Source organism: Dendropsophus ebraccatus, chromosome 6, assembly GCF_027789765.1.
Source record: "Dendropsophus ebraccatus isolate aDenEbr1 chromosome 6, aDenEbr1.pat, whole genome shotgun sequence".
In the NCBI taxonomy this organism is placed as follows: domain Eukaryota; kingdom Metazoa; phylum Chordata; class Amphibia; order Anura; family Hylidae; genus Dendropsophus; species Dendropsophus ebraccatus.
In genome coordinates this window covers 37,894,731-37,918,145 of record NC_091459.1, presented here as the reverse complement: position 1 = coordinate 37,918,145, position 23,415 = coordinate 37,894,731, and the positions used below count along the sequence as shown (strand labels likewise).

Genomic DNA, 23,415 nt, shown 5'->3' with positions numbered 1-23,415 from the left:
GCGGTTCGTTTTAACGATCGGGACCCCCGCAGTCACACTGCAGGGGTCCCGATCGGCCCCGATCGGCCCACGGCGTTTAAGGAGTTAATGACACGCTGCAGCGCGATGGCTGCAGCCTGTTATTAGCGCAGCCGGCCCCCACCTGCTATGAAGCGCGCTCCGCTCCAGTACGCCCAGGGTCGTCTAAAGGTTAAACCACCACAGGAAAGTTACCAGTTACTCAGATGGATACTGACATAAACATAGTTAATAACTGGGATCAGTAATTATATGCCTTGCTGCTATGAGAATATTAAAGTGTGAGACATAAAACACATAATTATCTGAACTAATACCTGGAGATCTGCCGGTGTTTGGTACATATACTGATGAGATCCAAGTCCCCCAGTCAAGCCTGATCCACCTTGAGAAGCACTTATCCAGCATGCCTGTTCACCACCACTGGGTACCAGATTATCAGAAGTACTGGAGAGGCAGCAGCTGTCAATGGTTAGGGTCCTCTCAATAGATCGGAAATAGTTTAGTATTCCAAGGCACATACGCTGTAACAGAATCGGCCAAGAACAGATTTGTATAGTGAGAGTATTTCATTTAATAGACAAATCAAATACGTAGATTTCATACAGCAATACAGCTGTGTTTAAATGGAACCAACCAGCCCAATTGGTTGGCGCTGTATATAGCTCCTGAGCAGCCCATGGCACGTTCCGGCCGCAGCAGGAGCTGTATACCTGAGAAAAAGAGCTTTTATTACCGGGGCGCACAGCAGGAAGAGGTGGGGAGGTAGTCATCTGGGCGGCTCCCTGTCCGTGTCTAGTCATCACCCTCGGCCTTTCAGCACGGAGAGAGGCCAGTAACTCTCTTTTTTGTTGGGGTATACCCACCACTGCTGATGTCTTTTGTTTTTAATAAATTATTTGAGATGAAGAAATCACTATTGCCACTTCAACATAAATGCCCAACTATCATGATATAATATCACTGTAGCATGAACTTTTTACTTTTCCCATTAATTTCAACTGCAAGAAGAATATCCCTAACGCTTTTGTGAGCAGTGTATGTGGCATGACTACTTGTCTTACAAGTGAAATATTTCAAAATTTCCAAAAATGCTAATTTTCACATTTCAAGTAATAATTTTGACCACTAATACAAAGTATAATGCTTCACAAAATAAAAAAAAATGCTTCAGAATTACCTGGATATGTTACAGCATCACAAAGTTATTACCACATAAAGTAACACAGGTGAGATTTTAGAAATGGGGCCAGAATAGTCTGCGCCTTTAGGCTATGTTCACACTGCGTACGAGTCCGGCCGCATTTCGTATGCCGCCGTACATGTGCGGCTGAAACTACGGGCGTGGGAAAAATAGACATGTGGCCAGATGCATACGAACCGCGAACATACGCCCGTAGTAGAGTTATGCTTCCCTAGCTTGTTTCGAATCGATCTGAAACAGGTCATTTACTTGGAAATCTTCGGCAAGCCCAATAAAACACACAGAACCTTTTGGATCGAAAAATCAAGTTCAATTTGGCTGAAATAAGTACTTCGTACGGGACCGCATGGAAATCCACGGCCGTGAGTTTCAACATTTCCGTCCTCAAACAACGGTCTTGTTCATTTTTCACGGCGCCGCATACGATCCGGCCGTAAGCTTATGCGTAGTGTGCATTGTGCGGGCATATATCGTATACTTTCAAGCGAACGCATCAACCTCAAAACTACGTGCGTATATTCGCGGTTCGCACTACGGCCGGAAACATACGCATTGTGAACATAGCCTTAAGGAGTTAATAAAATTATCCCACTTGTTAGATTTAGTTTGACCAATGCACAGAATATTTTAGCATATCTATCCTAAGTACAATTTGTCTCTTTAAGTGACACACAACATACAGTAGTCGCCATGCTTCTATACAGTACCTGTATCTAAATAGCACCCCCTACTGCTTACTGACAACCAATTTCCCTAAACATACTCCGATTCTCCTGTTCTTCTGAAAGCAGTGTTAATATATGACAAATACAGTGCTATTAGTCATCTGCGTGATGTGAAAATATTATGGGCCTCTTGTATAAATTCATTCTAATATACATGTAAATTCTAGATTTTTATTTCTTTTAGACTATTAGTATACCTGTTGAAGAGCCTAGCAATCTTTTTTCATTTGTTTAGCAACTGAGTCTGACCTCTACATTAGCTATTGCTTATTCAGAAAGAGGTAGATAGTGAAGTCAGTGACCCCTATGCTAATAGAGGGTTTTCTCATTTGTTTTTTATTAGGAAAATTGCCATGAGCAATTTCATAAGAGATGACTTAAGCTGCCATTGTTTTGGCATAGGTTAACATAGACCTTCTAAAATGAATCTCATTTCCATGTCTGGTTGTGCCAGGAATAAAATAATAGTTTACCTGAAGATCCCTCAGTCTCAGATGACGCAAGTAGAGAAGGGATAAGTAAGCTCCTTTCATCAGTATTGGATCTTTGCTGTTGTCTTCTGCCTCATCTAATCCCAGTAATTGCAGGGTGTTCTGGTAATTGTACCTTATGAGAACCACATAAGAAATCAGCGCAGTAACTACCATATCCAAACCCAGTTATACAGTCGGAAAATGCTAGCACGTCTTTGTCTCTACCAGTGATTGGCTGAAACAGCAGGTCCTGCACTTCTTTTGGAAGCAGGAAAAGCAAAAATTATTATGTTAATTTGTTTTCCCTGAGACCCATTGGCATCACAACATTGGGGTATTATCGCCCCTGCGAGCCCCTGGGACGAAGGAATATTTAATAAATACTTAAAGTAAACTTTTTTAATCTTTATTACTCCTCCCCCAGGAAGTATAAATAGACTCCAACTCCCCATACACCTCAGTCAATTATAAAGAACATAACACAGGGAGGGTGTCTTGTGATGCCAATGGGTCTCAGGGAAAACAAATTAATATAATAATTTTCGCTTCCCTGTCGTCCCATTGGCATCACAACATTGGGGAATTAGCAAGAATGCTCCTCAATGGGTGGGTTCTCAATTATAGCTGCAGACAGTACCGATCTTGCAAAAAAGTTGTTCTTGCAGCACAGGACGCGTCCAACCGGTAATGTTTCACAAAAGTCGAAAGGGAAGACCAGGTTGCCGCCTGACATATCTCCTCTAAGGGCACAGCGGCACGCTCGGCCCAGCTAGAGGCTACTGCCCTGGTCGAATGAGCCTTAGTAAATTCTGGAGGAGTCAGGTCGGCCATCGTATAACAAAGTGCTATTGAATCGCAGATCCAACGAGATATTGTAGGTTTGGACGCCTTCTTCCCTTTATTCTGACCTGAAAAAAGTACAAAAAAATTCTCTTCCTTACGGAAAGAAGTCACTCTGTCCAAGTATATTCTTATCGATTTTGATACGTCAAGAAGAGAAAGATCCAGTTCCTCCTGAGCCGATCCGGCCGGAGAAAAAACAGACAGTACCACAGGCTGATTGATATTAGAAAAAGTGGCTACTTTTGGAAGAAAACCTGGAAGAAATCGTAAAATGACTTTGTCTTGGAAAAACATAACATAAGGAGGAGTTGAACCGAGAGCTTGCAGCTCTCCCACTCTTTGGCAGATGTAATTGCCAGCAAAAACGCAACCTTAAAGGATAGAAATTTATAGTTTGTTTCTTCCAGGGGCTCAAATGGTGGAAGGCATAGGCGTCTTAGCACTAAGGACAAATCCCAAGGGTCCGCCTGCCTAACAATGTTAGGTCTTAATCTGGTCATAGCTTTGATGAAGGTTTTGATTTCCATGAACTGGAACAACCGTAGACTTAGATGTGCTGAAAGGGCCGCTATTTGGACCTTAATGGATCCAGGCTTGAGTCCCCTATCAAACCCCTCTTGGAGAAATTCTAATATCTGAGGGGTGGAAATTTCAGATGGATTAAAACCCTTAGTAGAGCACCAAGCCTGGAAAATCCTCCATATTCTTAGATAAGACCTATTTGTGGCAGCACTACGTGCATGGGAGAGAGTCTGCAAGACTCTTTCAGATAATCCAAGCCCTAGAATGGACCCTCTAGCCTCCAAGCCGTCAGGTTGAGGCTGTCCAGGTCCCTGCAGAGATGTTGTCCCTGGACTATTAGGTCTGGATAACGAGGAAGTTTCCACCAGTTCCCACTGCTCATGTTCATGAGCAGGGAAAACCATGCCCTCTTCGGCCAGAAGGGGGCTACCATGATTACTGACGCTTGGTCCATCCTGATCTTCATCAGTACTCTGGGAAACATGGAGATCGGTGGGAAGATGTAGGCTAGTTGAAAATCCCACGGGATCGTCATAGCATCTACCACCGTCGGGTTGTCCGACGTGTACAGGGAACAAAATTGCGTCAGTTTGGCATTGTTTGCTGATGCCATGAGATCTATTTGAGGAAGTCCCCAACGATGTGTTAAGTGAATGAACACTCTCCTTGAAAGTGACCATTCCCCTGGGACTGTAAGACCTCGACTCAAGCGATCTGCTAGAGTATTGTGTATTCCTCTGATATGCATTGCAAATAACCTGGACACTCTGGTTTCTGCCCATTTGAAGATCTTCTCCACCTCTCTGAGAAGTGAAGGGGATCTGGTACCTCCCTGTTTGTTCAGGTAGGCTACACAGGCTATGTTGTCCGTCCTGATTCTTACAGCTCGGTGTAGAATGGCAGGAGCGAAATGAAGAAGAGCACGATAAATTGCCCTGAGTTCCCGAATGTTGGAGGGAAGAGCAGATTCCTGCGGGCTCCAGATTCCTGAGACCGTGTTGTGTGAAAGATGGGCACCCCAACCTGTCCCCGAAGCGTCTGAGATGTGTGGGGAGGTGGAGTCTATTTATACTTCCTGGGGGAGGAGTAATAAAGATTAAAAAAGTTTACTTTAAGTATTTATTAAATATACCTTCGTCCCAGGGGCTCGCAGGGGCGATAATACCCCAATGTTGTGATGCCAATTGGACGACAGGGAAAGACATAAGAGTGAGGGTATTAAAAAAAACTTGCTTTATATCCCCTGTTGATTTAGATTTTGAAAGTTATAACTACAGTGACACTTTAAGTAATAAGTTAATGTGAAGAAATTGTTTGAAAGGAATAAATCCACATTCTGTACTATTTGCTAACGTTATCTAACTGAGGTTGGGGAAAGCAAAGTCCCCTATATTGCCATTTGTACTACAACTACCCGCTCAGCCAGTAACTGAGGTGGGATACAGATATGGTCACTGAATGGCTTAGTGGGTAGGTCCTTTGGGGTTGGGATAACACGGAACCTGGAAGAAGCAGAAACACCAGCGGAGGATCAGGAGCATTGGCGGTGTGTGTGTGTGTGTGTGTGTGGGGGGGGGTTATGACTGCCAAAAATGGGGGCTGTCAGAATTATGGGAATTGTTACAAAATCTGGCAACATGTTGAAAGACAAACGACTTCAACCATCAGCCGACATGAACGATTTCGGCTGATCGTCGCCTCCTATTCCACGGGACGATTATCGGCCGTAATGGCTGAATACGGCTGATAATCGTTCCTTGGAATAGGGCCTTTAGTCAGTATGTGGTGGTATTAGTCAGTAGCAGCGGTGGTGTTAGGGTGGGTTCACACTACGGAATTCTCGCGGATAAACTCAGCGGAATTCCGTCAGCTGTCCGCACACACATCTGGGCACCTTTCCGCCGGCCCCATAGACACCATTCTATGGGCCGGCGTATTCCGCGATCCGCTGAAAGAAGTGACATGACACTTCTTTCAGCGTATGGCAGAATACGCCGGCCCATAGAATGGTGTCTATGGGGCCGGCGGAAAGGCGCCCAGATGTGTGTGCGGACAGCTGACGGAATTCCGCGGACATTGTCCACGAGAATTCCATAGTGTGAACCCACCCTTAGTCAGTAGCAGCACTGATGTGAGTTTGTGGTGGTATTATTTGTTGTTATCTGGTACTGTGTTTTATTGGTCTCAGTATACTGGATTTGGTCAGTAACAATATGGTGGTGATGGTAGTGGTTGTGGTGTAGGGAAATATTTCCTTCCTATATACTGGTATTATTGGTAATATTGGTCTCAGTATACAGGATTTGGTAAATAACTGTATGGCGGTAATATGTATGGTGATAATATTTTCTTTCCCTATATGCTGGTGTTATTGGTAATATCGGTCTTGGTGTGTATATATATATATATATATATATATATATATATATACCAATAGCATCACTTGGTCGTGAAAGGAGGGGGGGGGCCTAAGTTGGCCTCTCGCACAAGGGCCCAGGAGACAATAGATACGCCCCTGGTAGTATACATTCATTTATTACTTTAGTAAAGGTGAAAAGTTGAACATTCACAAGTAATAGTTTAAATTTACCATAACTATCCGCTTCCACTGTAATAAAGTCCTTACATACATTTGACAAAAAGAATAGACTTGTAGTGATAGACTTATATAGAGATATAGTAAAAAGATCATTACGCACCTGCTTTCCTTCTTTGGCTTGGAAGATCCTGGGCGTTTAAAAAGACTTGGAATGTCTACAGTCTTATCACTGGTTTGCTGCAGAAATAATCCACCATTTGTATCCACCATATTAGTCTTAGGTGGCTGTAATACCTGTGTAGCGTGCTCCTGTAGGACCTCCATCGCTCTCTCTGCATCTGTAACCTGCACAACGTTATAAGTAACTTTAGTTGTCAGCCTTGTCCAGTGTTGTTCAATTTATATAACTTGTTTATTTATCATTTATCAAACCAAAAAACAGTATGCTTTCAGGTACCTCTTTAAACTGTGATCGCTGCAGCAGCTCATCCACTTTTTTGTGCTGTTTTAATTTTGTTAAAAATTTTTGCTGCCATGGATCCTGCTTAGGTTTTATCTACAAGGGAAAATGCATAAATACAGTTGTTATGATCAGCATAAATGTATATATAACAAATTCATACCCAAAAGGCGCTGGTGTTCTACTCTCTAGCCAACGAGCACCCTGTTCTGTACTGATGGGCAATAATTATAACACTCTCTTTAAAGAGAAACCTAAGCCCAGAACATGATGTGGCAGGTCAGGCACCAGAGAGTAACACCCCAAAACTAGATGCTCCAATGCTCACATGACTGCACCAAAATTTGATGGGTGGGGTGTTCCAATGGCAGACGGTAAGAAGAAAGTGCAGGCAACTGTATCAGGTTCCTGCAGTGCATCACATGTAAATAGTACTGGACAACCAGTAGGGAAAAAAACAAAAGGCACTGTCACTTCTGTGAATAAAACAACAGGACACTGTAGAAGCTATATTTGGGAGCCTGACGGCAGGGACGGGGCATTGGATAAGCAAGATGGAGGTGCCCAGGAAGCACAATTGCAGGGTATCCTGGGCAGCCCCAGATACCTACTAGGGAAACCTATCTACTATAAGAGAGACATCAGTCTACTCATAGGGGGGTACCTTGCTACTTAGAAACAGATTGCTGAACTCAGGGAGACCAGTCGAACGACAACACTGCCGGCTGCTAGTGAAAGCGCTCAATGCAGTGAAGTCCTAGGTGCATTGCCCCCTGGGAAACATGAATATGCAAAAGAAGAGCCCGTGGAGCCTCATTGAAGAGTCTCAAAACACAGGACTAGCCAGATATCCACATAGCTCCACACTAATGAGGGGCAACACCCCGAAACAGCTGTATGTGGATGGTTACCTAGCCTTGGTTTATCCCTTGTCATTACATTGACTTATAGGGCCACTTAATATGGTGGTTTTGATGGTTTCCTAACAGGAGCCACCCCTTGGCTGGGTCCTTCCCGGAGGGATATCTGGCTAGTCCTGTGTTTTGAGACTCTTTGTAGAGGCTCCACGGGCTCTTCGTTTGCATATTCATGTTTCCCAGGGGACAATGCACCTAGGACTTCACTGCATTGAGCGCTTTCACTAGCAGCCGGCAGTGTTGTCGTTTGGCTGGTCTCCCTGAGTTCAGCAATCTGTTTCTCTTATGGCTGTACTAGGCATTGCTCCCACCTAGCCAGAATCCTGCTCCACACTGATGAGGGGCAACACCCCGAAACAGCTGTGTGTGGATGGTTACCTAGCCTTGGTTTATCCCTTGTCATTACATTGACTTATAGGGCCACTTAATATGGTGGTTTTGATGGTTTCCTAACAGGAGTCGCCCCTTGGCTGGGTCTTTCCCGGAGGGATATCTGGCTACTCCTGTGTTTTGAGACTCTTCAATGAGGCTCCACGGGCTCTTCTTTTGCATATTCTTGCTACTTAGAAGCAGGCTACTTTGTGACATATACCTACTGGGGGCATCAGCAACCTACCAATTGGGGTAGGTAATGTTGGCACTTGGCTGGCCGTAAACTACCTCAAGAGGGAAAATACCTATTTGGAGCAAAAACCTACTGGCAGGTACCTGTGTACCTAAAGAGAAACAACTGCATACTGGGGAATGCCTCTATCTAGATACTGTGGGCACATATTTCTCTACAGGGGTAAAGCTACCTACTGGCAGCGCCCATCTACCTACTGGGGAGCATGTTTGCCCAACAAAGTTTGCAGATATCAGTGATAGACGGGAAAAGCCATAACGGCAGTCTGGACCAAATGAAGAAAAAAAGAAAGAGAAAGTTTATAGTCAGATATGATGCCCCCTGCAAGTAAATGGATGTAATCACTTATTCGATTTGCAGGGCCTGTGTATCTACCACTATATTGTCGCTGTATGGGCAATATTCGTCTGTGTATATGGTATTTTATTCAGTAACAGTAGAGATAATATTCAGGCTGTATTATTTATTCCTTGTATACTGGTATTATTGGTAATGTTGGTCTTGGTATACTGGAATTGGTCAGTAGCAGTATGATGGTAAAATGTAAGGTGATAATCTTTGTCCTTTGTATGGTGGTGTAATTTATTGGCCTTATGACTAATATTTAGAAGTATACAGTATTATCACACATAGGAAATTTGCTTATCTGCTGTGTTGTCTTCGAGATTTATGTGTGTTTTTGGGGTGGGGTGTCATTTGCCTTATCTACCTAGGTTACCAAAATACCTTGTCCCGGCCCAGCCTGTAGGCCTTGTATGGAGTTTTTTTTACTGGCTTTAAAAGTCCCTTTTATCATTGAGAAGGAGAAAATGTTACAGTTCAATGAAATGTTTATGAGGTGCCAAACAATGGAAGAGTCATAAGAGAGCAGTTTATGGATGGGCCTAGCAACAAGGTGGCACAACAATGTACTAGAACAACACAAAATTGTGACTCATGGGTCTTGGTGCAAAAACTCAGTGTGGCCTAGGACAGGAAATAGGTTTATGTCAGCATACCTGAAGGACTAGGACAGTGAGGAGATGCAAGTGGTGATGGCAATGTGCTGAACCGTGATATGGGGAGTGGGCACCTAGCAAGTTGGTAAAAAGATAGCAACTGTTAGCAACAAGTGTTGAACGTTCGCACATTTAAGAGGGTTGTTTTTACACTGTTCACCACATGGTGAAACTGACCTAGTACCAGAATTTCTCAGGTCTGGACAATTACAGTGATACCGAATTTGTATAACTTTCATTATGTTTTAATGTGTTTAGAAAAATAAAAACTTTTTTACTTAAAAAATTGCTTTAATTTTTCATATTCTGAGCCTGCTCCATACACCCCTTCCCCTGCCTAGCTTGATAATTAATGTAGGGCAGTCAGGAAGGGGTGTGAATAATCACACAGACACAAATATGTTGATTTCCAGCTGACTGATTCTGCTCACCTTTACAAATGGAAGCCAATTTGAGATTTTCTTAAAAGCTGTACATGGACCTTTAAATCCCCATCCATCTATTGTTTCCATTCCAGAATCATACATTGGAAATGTTCTCAGAGTCTCCTGCTTGACAAAAGTGCTTCGAAACTTAGCAGACACCTGCAGAAGATGCAAAGTGGAATTTAAATGGCTTTCTGCCATACACATTTATGACTATTATGTTTATTATTACATTTGAGCAACTAATGATCACTTTGTTTAGCCAATAGGACTTAAACATAACTTAAAAATTATCAAATAGTGCATCTAACCAGAAAGGAGAAAACATTGCAGGTGCTTCCTCACTTGTCTGGTACCTAGAATAGTCCTCTTGCCAGGACCAAAGCTTCTTGGCTAAGGGCCCTATTACACAGAGCGATAATCGGCCGACTCAGGCCGATTCGGCTGATTGTCCCTCTATGTAATAGAGACAACAATCAGCCAATGACAACGCTCATCGACTGATTGTGTCTTCTGGTCCTGAGCTACTATCACCAGCCAACCGCGCATAGCTATTATACCTAACGTTGCACGGTCGTCTGACGATTGTGTAAAAAAAATTACGGTAGACATTACCTCTCCCCGCTCCTGGTGTTCTTCCTCCGCTCTCTGCTCGCTTCCCAGAGTATCCGCTGTAGCTTCAGAGCGGTCTCTGAACTGACAGGCCGCTCAGCCAATCACTCGCCGGGGCTGTCACGACCATTGATTGACTGAGCAGCCTGTCAGTTCAGAAACCGCTCTGAAGCTACAGTGGTGACTCTGGGAAGCGAGCAGAGGGCAGAACAACACCAGGAGCGTGGGGGGGTAATGTATACAGTTTACAGCAAGGGCTCCACGGACATTGCAAAGGATTATTGATTATCGAGCCCTGTCATAGGCTCAGTAAACGGGTACTGACCTAGGAGATTGGCGCTTATTTACATTATTACGATGGGACGTCATCGTCTATAAGACCCTAACACACCATGTCTTTGCGAACAATTATGCTGCGTTTCCTAAAGTCACCCACTGGGAGCCAACTAGTGAAGAGTATTGAATGTTCTCCCCATAGACTACCAGATGAATGTTCTCCCCATAGATGACAACTCACCAGAGTTAGCAGCTCCATCTCGCTGGCTGTATTCTTAAGTTTCTCCATATCATATTCTATTTTATACGTAGCTAATAACTGACGAAGAATGGGTTTTATCTGTTCTGTTTCTGTCTGGTGTTCAGGTAATTCATCCTCTACCTGCTGATGTAAGACTAATAAGAGGGGAAAACAGATATCAGTAATGTTGCTGACACGCTTAAATCAGATTAGTCCCAAAATGTTTGGATTCTTAGTAGCAAAGATATAGTACACAGGTGTCAAACTGCGGCCCTCCAAGTATTAAAAAACTACAATTCCCATCATGCCTGGACAGCTAAAGCATTGGCTATCCAGGCATGATGGGAATTTTCCAACACAATAAAGCCAGGTCACATATTGCTTGTGCTTGTGTAAGCAGCCTATGTGGCCTTAATATGCCACCATGCAGTGTCTCCAGCCTCATCTACCAATGACCACATCTGGGATGTCACTGCTCAGTAACGGAAAGGGAGCTGGCAGTAGCTGATCTTGATGATTTCCCTGCCCCAGTGAGGCAGAACCTTCCTCAGACAACCATTAGTAACCCCACTGATAGCATGCTAACTAATGTAAATGCGTGTATTTCTGTGTGTGGTGCAGATACTCATTATTTAAAGCTTATGTAAACAGCAAGGGGTGAATAATTATAAAAAAAAATGTATATATGGTGTATATATTATATATATATGCCCAGTATAAAGAGCAATCTTACACTTATAAAGTCCCGTACTCTATGTAAATGAGGCCGAACTAGTCATCTGGGCGTCTTCTCTTCAGCAACTAGTCACAGTGACCGGGCGTGTCAGCACTGTAATCACGCCCCTCCAGGCTTGATTAAAAGTGTTGTAATCTCCATGACGTCACCGAAAGGCAGGCCTTAAAGTCACCGAGGGGCGGGAAGTGCTCCAACGTCTTTCTTGTGTCGGACATATGCATGCGCATAGCCTTTAAAGTGACTCTGTACCCACAATCTGTCCCCCCCAAACCACTTGTACCTTCAGATAGCTGCTTTTAATCCAAGATCTGTCCTGTGGTCTGTTCAGCAGGTGATGCAGTTATTGTCCTAAAAACAACTTTTAAACCTGTAGCCCTGGGGTCAGATTGTGGGTACAGAGTTGCTCTAAGTGACGTCATGGAGATTACAGCACTTTGAATCAAGCTTAGAGGGGCATTATTACAGTCCTGAGACGCTCAGGGACCATGACTAGTTGCCGAAGAGAAGACGCGCAGAGGACTAGTTGGGCCTCATTTATATGTATGTTACATGTAAGTTTGCTCTTCATGCTGGGCAGGGACGCAGGCTACCGGAATATGTTTCAGAAGTGTCCTGGGACATATATCGGCACATTTCTTTAGTGTTATAGTCATTTTTTGAGTGATTGGTTCCCTTTAATCTAAAACATAAAATGAATGGTATTCAATAGGACAATTCAGATTTCATCAACATTGATAATTATGAAGCTGAAAAAAAAGCCCAACAAAGGAGTGAGCAGAACACATATAAAGGAGGACTGATGTCAGTGGTGTTACATGGTTTTCTTCATAAAGAGAAATATCTCTTACCAGTCTCTTCTAAAGGACTCTGAGATACAAGATCAGCTTCCTGGTGATTTAATTGTGAATCAATAACTTCCACAGCAAAATCAGAAATAGGCAAGTACTGTAAGGCCTAGAAAAATGCAAATGAAGACAACATTACATATTCATTATAGAACAGCAATACTTCCCTATAGACATGAACACTCAGATAAGCCAAGGGCTTTAACCCTATAACAGCTATTAACCACAAAACTTAAAGGGGAAATTTCTTCTTTCAAATCAGCTTGTGTCAAAAAGTAACAGTGCTTTCTGCTGCCACCTCAGTCTATGACAGGAACTGTCCAAAGCAGTAACAAATCCCCATATAAAACCTCTCCTGCTCTGGACAGTTCCTGACATGGACAGAGATGTCAGCAGAGAGCACTGTGTCAGACTAGAAAAAATACACCACTTCCTGCCGGACATGCAGCAGATGATAAATACTGGAAGACTTTAGATGTTTAAATAGAAGTAAATGGCAAATCTATATAACTTTTTAACACCAGCTGATTTGAAAGAAAAAATAAATTGCCAAGGTTTTCCTTTAAGTGAAAAGTAATGAAAAGCATAACACAATTATGTGCCTAGTATGCATCCCCCACCATACAGGTTTTCACCTGTTTTTGATGACACTTACCCTTATATAGTTGTATATAGGCTTCACTGAATGCAGGTGACAAATTAACCCCTGCATATAGATGATAAGGTCTTCCTGAGTAATTAAATTAATAGAATTCTTTTCTCCAGTCAGCAAGTGCTCTCTTGCTATTGAAAGTCTCCGAGCTCTTTGCACAGAATCAGCATATTCTTGCATGATGTATTCAATGTTCTCCTGTGGGTTCCGAGACTAATTAACACCATATGTCCAAAGAGCTTAAATTGCAAATCATTATTTTGTCTGTCACAGTCAGCATATTACTGTCAAGTATGAAATATATACTTTAAATAAATGTGTTACTATCAAGCCTCTTTAGGCTGCGTTCACAAAGTGTGGTTTTACTGCATGTTGGTTTTTTGTTTGTTTTTCTTTGTTTTGCATAACTAAAGTAAAATAATACCAGGAAAAAAACAAGATAAAAAGCAGCAAAACCACACTGTGTGAGCACAGTCTAAGGGTCCTATTACACGGAGCGTTTTTTAACGATTAACGACTAACGATAAACGATCGCAAATGAGATTGTTTATCGTTAACCTGGAATCTTTCACCATAATACACAGAACGATAGTCGTTAGTTATGATCGTTACTATGATCGTTTATTCCTTCTGATCCCAGCAAAACAATGAACAATGTGCAATTACCCTGAACGATTAGTAAAAATATGCAAAACTTGAGCGAACGAATGTGGAATTACAGTGAATCATTAGCAATCAATTACTGATAATTTTAGGTTCAGATCTTTATCAATGATCAACGACATATAGACGATTTTTAGATTGTTGTCTGCAATTACACAGAATGATTATCGTTTAAATTTGAACGATATAACGATTTTTGTCGTCCCGTGTAATAGGGCCCTAAGGTTTGATCGTTGTGTTTATTACACGGAGCGATAATCGGCCGGATATGGCCGATTCAGCCGATTATCGCTCCGTGTAATAAACACACTGATCAGTCGATGATCGTTGTCATTGTTGATATAGGTTTGGACCTATAATTGTCAGGCGCAGACCGCGCATTGCTGTAATAGCGGTGCACGGACGGCGGCTGACGATATGCAAAGTGCATAAATTACCTGTCCATGCTGCAGGGCTCCTCTTGCGCTCTGCTTCTCCCCAGGTCCCACACGCTCCGGCTTCAGAGCGGCCTGTTTGAGCTGACAGGCCTCTCAGCCAATCACAGGCCTGGACCGGTAATGTATACAGTTTAAGCAAAGGCTGCAAGGACATCTGTAACGATGTCCATGCAGCCCTTGTTAAAAGATTATCGGGCCGTGTAATAGGCCCAGTAAAGGAGCGCTAATCTAGCAGATCAGCGCTCGTTTACAGTTATTATTGGTCCCCCATCGGCCCATGTAATACTACCTTAAGGCAATACAATAAATAAAAAAACACTTCAGCTCACGCGTCAGACTGGGAATGCGCACAAAGTGGACGTAGGAAACGCACAAGTGTAGAAAGGGAAAAATGGGAAAGATCCAGCGCTTACCTTGAACGTGCACTAACTTTTAGATCTTCATATAAACATTTACAGGAACACAGATGAAAGTGCGTATTTTAACGCAGAACAATCGTATAAAGCCAACCTGCGTTTTGCCTGTTTATTTTTAAGACTGATTCACGCAGCAAATACGTCAAGTGGGTTTGTACCCTTAAAGGAGAAGTCCCAAAAAAAGTAACAAAAATAGTGAAAGGCAGGGAAGTTGGGTAAAATAATAAACAATCATCGTGCCTCCATAATGCTGCTCCCAGTCCTGCTGATGGCTGCCAGATGTCATTGCATGTTGAAAACTAGGTACGTCATGTACCTGGCTCTTCCAGCTGCACAATTGCCCGCTCAGCCAGTCAGTGTCTGGGGTGGTGTCCCCTCCCAGTTGCTGATTGGCTGAGCGGGCAATCACTTAGCCGTGTATGTGACATTGCAGCTGGAAGAACCGGGTACGTGACGTACTTGGTTTCCAACAGACAATGACATTTGGCGGCCATCAGCAGAACCTGAAGCAGCGTTACGGAGGCACGAGGATAGGTAAGTTTACATTATTATTTTCCTGTGCCCCACTGCCTTCCTGTCACTATTGGATTTTATGGGACTTCTTCCATTAATCATCACTAACATATATGCTACATCTGCTCAATTTATCAGGGAATCCCCTGCCAGATACAACCAATGAAAACTCTTGTTGATTAATTCTATCGGGGAACCACCTGCCATGGACAACCAATGGCAGCTCTGCAGTGATTAACCCTTTCAAGAACAAAATGCAGTACAATTGAAATAATAAATAAAAACTGTTAATAAATTCTTCATAAGGTAAACTGTAGACTCCTATGTGCTATTGTGGTCAATAAAGTATTATAAACAAAAACATCACACAGAATTTATTCACAAATTAGACACCTACCTTGTACTGAGGATAACACTGCTCCATGATACTAGTGTGATGACAAAACCTCTTCCACCTCATCATGTGCAAGTATTTATTTCGGACTAACTGGTGAATCCTGTCAGTGAAAAACTTTTAACAAATGAGGGTTTATCAGTTCACAATACATGTATACCTATGAAAAATGCAAGAATTATTGCCCCAAATGCCATAAAACAATCAGGTATGCTTAAAGGGGTATTCCACTCAAACATAACTTTTGATATGTTGCTGCCCATGGTGAGACTAACAATTCCTTCCATACTTGTTATTATCTATTCAGTCTCCTTGCCCCAGTTCTCTGCTGCAGCTTTCTGCTGAAGACACAAAAAACTGTGTGTCAGCTTTTCTCTCCATATTCCTCTCCTTCCCCTCCCTTCCTAATGTAACCAAGTTCTTATCTGCTAATCCCTTTGTAGCAACTTTGTAATGCCAGGAGGAATAATCACAGTGTTTTCATCAGCAACTTGACCTTAGATTAACCCTCCCAGTATTACAAAGAAGCTACAAAGTTATAGATAAAGCCTTCCAGGGACTTGTTTACATCAGTCGGGAACGGAGGGGGTGGGAGGGGGAGAGGGAGAGAAAAGCTCACACACAGATTTTTGTGTCTTCAGCAAAAAGCAGCAGCTCAGAACTGGAGGAAGGAGACTGAATAGATAATAACAAGTACGGAATGAATTGTTAGTCTCACCATGGGCAGCAACATATGAAAAATTATGTTTTAGTGGAATACCCCTTTAATCCATAAGAATGTGCATATGAGCTCTTGTCATTTGATCCTCACATTGCTGTACTTTGCTACATTTTTTGTAAAATAATATATTTTCTGTACTTTAAAAAAATGTATCACTATCTACTTATGTGCGATCTGTACTTTGGCTGGTTATCCCTCCTTTGCCCCCTCTGTAGTACAATACATCACACATCACATGTCTCTTATCTCCATAGCTTCATCTCTCATCCTTCCCCCCTCTGTCTATGTAGTAATCCTGTTTCACACGCTGGGCAGCAGATCATTAAGAGTCAGCGAGTCAAACAAGAGCAGAGGAGATATGGAGTAATTTCTGTATCACAGAGCTCTACAAAATAATGAAAACTACCGTGAATCCCCGAAAAATAAGACAGTGCCTTATATTAATTTTTGCTCACAAACAGGCACTATTGGGGAGATTTATCAAACTAGTGTAAAGTGAAACTGGCTCAGTTGCCCCTAGTACCCAATTAGATTCCACCTTTCATTTCTTACAGATTCTTTGGAAAATGAAAGGTGGAATCTGATTGGTTGCTAGGGGCAACTGAGACAGTTTCAATTTACACCATGTTTGATAAATCTTCCCCTATGTCTTATTTTTGGGGTATGTCTTCTTTCTCTCCCCCCGAGCGGGACATGCATCAAGTGCACAGCGTGCAGTATTATGCGCCAGGAAGCACGGAGGACATGGGGGCCATGGACCATTATGCCTTCAGCGCTGGCTCTGAAGGTCCACAAGGGGGTAAGGTGAGTCCTGAATGGCAGCGAGTGGCAACAGGCGGCCTTACTTTTGGAGGGTGCCCTAATTTAGAGTAGGGGTGCCTTATTTTGGGGGGGATGCCTTACTTCAGGCTACTTGGTAGGGTAGTTGGGGTATATTATTTTAGGAGGGTGTCTTACTTTTGGTAAAACACGGTAGTTACTTCTAAGTTATGGTGGAATCAACTTGTAATCATTGAGGCACCTAATGGTACTTTGTGTATATTTATAAGCTCTGAAAACTGCACAATGTGTAGAGTTTTTGAATATTTTTGAATATTTTTAACACCATACTGTATTACATTATGTATGGCTAGCTGTTGCTGGTGCATGTCTGAGGGTTTAAGTGTGTATAATGTAATAATAACATATGCTATGAGTGGCATCCAAATAGATTTTCACCTGATGTAATAGCAAAGGCAGGTTATCAGCAGTGTATTCTCTTCTTATACAGGTTTCCAGCTCTCGCTGAATGACATCAGCCTGAATAGTAATTGGTTTTGCTCCTGCCACCTACAGTCCAAGAACAGAGCAGAATACATGAACAACAAATCACTTTTTAAAGGGATTATCCAGTGCTACAAAAACATGGCCACTTGCTACAACACGACTCTTGTCTCCAGTTCAGGTGCGGTTTGCAATTAAGCTCCATTCATTTCAATGGAACTGAGCAGCAAAACCCCACCCAAGCTGGAGAAAAGAGTGGGGCTGTCTCTGGAAGAAAGTGGCCATGTTTTTGTAGCACTGCATAACCCCTTTAGAACTATATAATGTGAGTGAAGAATATGCCGTTACCAGATATGTTATTCTTTCTGGTTTGTGCCTAGTTGGCCTATCATTGTTTCTAAAAAGAAACTGACCTGGCCTCCCCAATGAAAGTAGAAATGGTATGGGATGAAGCGGACCAGAAAATAAAGTGAGAACTGCCAGCAAGTAAAGTGTATTTGAGAACTCTTTCAAACCTGTTAAAGACATCACAAGCCCAAGTTTCAAACTGCTGACGCTGTTAGGCCTTATTCACATGTTCCGCAAAGTTATTGCCCATTGATTTCTATTGGGCTAATCACACAGTCCGTTTTATTGCGGATCTGCAATCTATTACGCATAAAATAGGACATGTCCTAGTGCAGGCTGTGACTGCGGTACAGATTACCAATAGAAGTCTATGGGATCTGTGTTTTTTGCGGACCCGTGACGTCCGGGAAAAATGTGAATCAAATCTAAGCAAACTAGTAATTTTTTTTTTTTGGTGGATATGGATGCACTATGAATGCAATTACGGACCATATATCACAGAGTAAAAATAGCGCACCTATATGCGGACCTGAAAAATCACTGAACGTGTGATGTGTGAATGAGGCCTCAGATAACTGTTATGGTACAAAAACACAAGGTACCTTTCATATATCCATCTGTCCTTCAAGAATTTTCTGTGAACTGCCAGGGTTTTCTGTGGCCGCTATTCATTGACTAGGGGCTGCAGAAAACTGACATGTCAGTTTCTCGCAGCGCCGTTAGAGATAGATGGCAATGTAACCTATATTTTTGTATTAATCACGGGCGTTGTTGCAGACAACGGCTGTACTTTTACTAAAATATACTTTGTGTTAACATGGCTTTACTGAACAGGTTGTGTGAACAGGTTTACTGCCAATGTGTTTTGGTGTTTGCTTTACCTGTAGGCCTCTTTTCAAGATCATTTCTCTCTCATTCCGGTAGTACACAAAGTCCTTTGGAATCGGTACCGAGCTAAAATATTAAACAACAATTCTAAAATGTATAATGAAAAGTCTAACAGACAACAAAGGTGGTGGCTTTGGGCTAAACAGTGCATTGTGACTCAAGTCCATTGGAAGATGGAAATACTCTATATGAACTAGAAAACAGACAGAGATTTATTGTGCAGCTTTCATTGTACCAGAAAAATATGAAAAATGAAGGCTCAGCTGTGATTGTTTGCAGTGGCGGACATACTGCATGTGCAGCTGGTTCAGCTGCACAGGGGCCCGGAGAGGGAGAGGGGCCCACTGCTGTAAAGTTAAGTCAGCTCACTATAGTGCAGGGTGAGCATGCTGAACATCAAAGGAACAGAATAGAAGAGCAGCATCCAGCACAGAGCGTCCTGAACACACAGAGAGGGAGAGTGATAAAGGACCTGGATCACATGACCCGCAGGTCCTCAGTATTACAGTATAAAGCAATCAGCCCGACTACAGGGAGCTGTAAGTGCTGTGTGTATATATGTACTGTATTCGTGCGTATGTATATGTCAGTGTGTGTGTATTTACTGTATCTATGTGTATCAGCCAGTGTGTGGGTATGTACTGTATCTGTGTGTATATATATGTATATATTAGTGTGTGTTCGTATGTGTATCTACTGTTTCTATGTGTGTCAGCCAGTTTGTGTGTGTGTGTGTATGTGTGTCAGTAGTGTCTGTGTCAGTGGTGTATGTGTGTGTATGTGTGCAGGTGTCTGTGTTTTTCGGAGTTGGTCTCCACCATAGGCAGTAAACATTTGCAGCACTTTGATGCTAGTGTATGTAAGCCAGTCAGTGTGATACTAATATATCTAAGCCATGCTGTGTGATACCAGTGCAGATAACCATTGTTAAAAAGTATAACATTTTTGCACAATACTCTGGAGTACGGCGGGGTGGTTTGCTTATGGGGGGCCCAGGCACATTTTTTGTACAGGGGCCCTATGCAGTCTGTGTCCATACCTGGTTGCAATGCCATAGTCTATATACATGAGCTTTAAAACTAACCAAATGCAATACTATTTTCATTTTTATAATATCACCATTTTATAAACCTACCTATAGGCTCGAGAGGGGGTGCCATGCAGGACTCCATTCTGTTCTATTTCTGTCTTCAGTTCTGATAAATGAGTAGCTAATTCCTTCTCCAGCAACTGGATTTTATCACTTGAAGAGACTTTATACATCTCACTCATTATCTAAGGCCAGGCAAAAACAGCAAGGAGAATTCATAAAGAAAATGTAACTTTATCCATACAATAGAACATAAAAGCGCGCAAAGCACAACTGCAGAAGGAAGCATACACAAAGAAGCTGCAGAAGTGGAGCGTTAAAGGAAAAGTCCGGCTTTTATTAAAGTATTTTATTTCCCCCCAAAAGTTATACAAATCCCCAATAAACACTTATTACGGGAAATGCTTAAAAAGAGATTTTTTTCCCTGCACTTACTACTGCATCAATTCTTCACTTCCTGGATAACATGGTGATGTCACGACCCGACTCCCAGAGCTGTGCGGGCTGTGGCTGCTGGAGAGGATGATGGCAGAGGGATGCTTAGTGTCCCTCCAGTGCCCTGTGTCCCTCAGTGTCCTCCTGCCATCATCCTCTCCAGCAGCCACAGCCCGCAAAGTCACTACATAAGAAGCTAAACACAAGGAAAGGGGGCACAATCTGAGGTTTGTTTGGGGGTTAGAAGAGAGCCAACGTATCACATTATAATGTAATATTATATTACTGAAAGAGTAGTAGATGCTTGGAACAAAGTTCCAGCAGAAGTAGTAGGTAAATCCACAGTGAGTGAATGTAAATCTGCCTGGAATAAACATATATCTATCCTAAGACTAAAATACAATAAAAACAATATAAGGGCAGACTAGATGGATGTGGTCCTTTTCTGCCATCAATTATTCATGTTTTTATGTATGCTTTATAATGAAAAGCATGCAGCAAATGTGATTAGAGCCTAACGCAACTCATTCTAACATTCATTCCAACGTTCTGTCCATATATCCCCAAGTTCTGTTCAGGACTCAAGGAAAGCTGAGTGAAATAGGCCGTCTAGGGTGTCACCCAGCTAAGCTGTTATCAAAGCCTATAGAATTAAACAAAATGAAACACAATTAAATATATTTTGAGGGAACTGGTTACAGGAGTTGACAAGCAGTCCACAAAAGCTTTAAGAAGAGATATTAATACATTCTAAACGCACATGGGAACATTAAATGTTTATTCCATTCCAGCTAATTGTGAGGATAAATGAAGCAAAACTTTGCTGTATACTGTAGGACTGAGCATGCATATGTCTGCCCCATCTCTGCCATGGAGCATGCTTTCAACACAGCAGTGAAAAATCACAGTAAATAACTATACATGCAAATAATACATACTCAAGGACTGCAATCCCTCCAGCATTGTAAAGTTTAGTGGCACTTACTAGAACTCAGTTCTTTAGACTTTTACAGAAACTTCTTGGAGCTTTCTTGAGATATCTTCAAGTAGTGCACAGAGGAGTTAGCATGAAGCTTGCAGTCTCCATGGCAGCCCAGGTACACACAGCACACATCCAGGAAGCAGCCCAAGATCAATACATACAAACTTTCCTGTCTGTGATGTAGCTGGCCAGCAGGGGGCGTTTGGAGCTCTTCAACTCTGCAGTCAACCTATTGGTAAAGCATACTGATTATAAAACTTATATATTTTTTTTTTCACAGAGGTTTTTTTATATGTCTGTTTTATTTTTTATTATAATATTTTCGTCCCTTTCGTCAATTTAAACCCATTATTTTGGTTTGATTTATAATGTGTAATAATGTTGTCATATATAAAGGCAATGAACTGCAGTTGTAATTGCATGTGTAGCTTAGGGCGTACTGGAAAATTTATTGTATAAATAAATTAATAAATCACAGAATTGGCAGCTCTAATCAGATGGAGAAAAGACCCCAAAGTGAGCCAAGAATCACAGGTAGTACTAATACCCCAACAGTATTTGAAAATAGAAGCAAATAGAAAACACCAATACCTGTGCTCTAGGGTCACAAAAAGCTAAAATAATGTAATACAGTAATAAAATGCAAAGCAACATTCATGCATGATCATACCGCAGGGCCCTGGTGTATTATAGCATGTCATCACAATAAAAGCTGCCTTAGTTATAGCAATGGAAAAACTTGAATTACTCAGATTGACTTGTCTTGAACAATATGATATTTTAGCCAAAAACACAATCATTGCAGGATTAAGTTCATAATCTAATACAGTCTCTCAAATATTTAACTATATAGGAAACAGATCACTGATCTCAGGGAGACCAGCCAAAGATAACACCGTTGGCTGATGGTTAAAGCGCTCAATGCAGTGAAATCCTAGGTGCATTGCCCCCTGGGAAATACAAATATGCAAAAAAGAGTCACTGGAGCCTCCTAACACAGAACTAGCCAGATATCCCTCCGGGAAGGGCCCAGCCAAAGGGTGGCTCCTGTAAGGAAACCACCAAAACCATTATATTATGTGTAATTACATTGTCATTACATTGACATATAGGGCCACTTAATATGGTGGTTTTGGTGGTTTCCCTATAGGAGCCACCCCTTGGCCAGGCTCTTTCCGGAGGGATATCTTGCTAGTCTCATGTTTTCAGACTCATAAATGAGGCTCCATGGACTCTTTTTTGCAAATATTTAACTAACAGTCATTTACACGTGTGATACTGGTGTATAGTAGATATCTTACCAGACTCCAAGAGGTCTCAATGCTCCAATAAGCAGCGTTATCTGACAGTCAGTGCTGTACACAGTGGTGACAGTTTCCTTAATGGTAGACTTTAAGTGTGCGCATCTTCTCCCATTCTGGGAAAGGAGTCAGGGGTGGCATGTAAATCTCTGCCTATGATACCACAATGGTAGTAGAGAGTATTTGGACGGGTCCATATGTGCATGAAACGCATTTTGGGGTCCTACTCTTATCCCTTCATCAGTGTTTAGCGACAGCAACTTCCCTTTGTAGATATGTGTGTGTATATATGTATATCTGTACTTCATAGCGTTCATATGTATGTGAATAGGATCTTACCAACTGGGTCTCACATATGTGTTCAATTAGGCAGCTCCACAGCCCACATTCAGATTCCGTATAAAGCAACAAATGAACACACGCTACACCAAACAGTGGTTTTCAATTGCTTATGACTTCATTTTCTCATTCGTATTTTTCAAGGACAATTACATGTCTCATAATGAATAAAGTCACTTAAATTTTACATCACCCAGTGGCAAACGGTAGCAGAGTCTCTTAGTATGCGTCCTAATTCAGCTTGTAGCCATCAGGACACACTTCCCGGACGGGAATGAAAAGTCCAACTTCCATGCAGGGTACGCGACGTTTCGAGAGCAGCAGCTCCCTTTGTCAAGCCTAACTCATGTGTGACCCATCACCAATACATATACCCCGACCTCTCGCGAGATCTGAGATCTGTTTAAAAATAGACATAAAATAAATTAGACAACATGGAAAAATAACATATTTCTAACGGAATAAACCTCCTTCTAGTTACTACATCATAGTTTTTATAAGAAGACACTGAAAT

At 42.1% G+C, this 23,415-nt stretch overlaps 1 protein-coding gene across 3 annotated transcripts in view; it reads right to left on the bottom strand.

The window, feature by feature from the left end:
* LOC138795556 (uncharacterized) overlaps positions 1-10,891 on the bottom strand; it is a 95,056-nt gene extending 84,165 nt beyond the window's left edge. For 2 of the 3 annotated variants that reach the window (XR_011363627.1, XM_069974815.1), the window contains exons 1-6: positions 10,879-10,891; positions 9,756-9,908; positions 6,782-6,880; positions 6,485-6,669; positions 2,421-2,553; positions 336-542 (exon numbers count right to left, since the gene is read on the bottom strand). Coding sequence is in view for 2 of the 3 variants with exons in the window: in XM_069974815.1 (XP_069830916.1) it covers positions 336-542; positions 2,421-2,553; positions 6,485-6,669; positions 6,782-6,880; positions 9,756-9,851 (720 nt within the window). In the remaining variant the exon portion in view is untranslated. Of the gene's footprint in view, positions 1-335; positions 543-2,420; positions 2,554-6,484; positions 6,670-6,781; positions 6,881-9,324; positions 9,374-9,755; positions 9,909-10,878 lie in introns of those variants that run through there. The other variant, XM_069974816.1, reaches the window with a different exon arrangement.
* Positions 10,892-23,415: the final 12,524 nt, after the last annotated feature.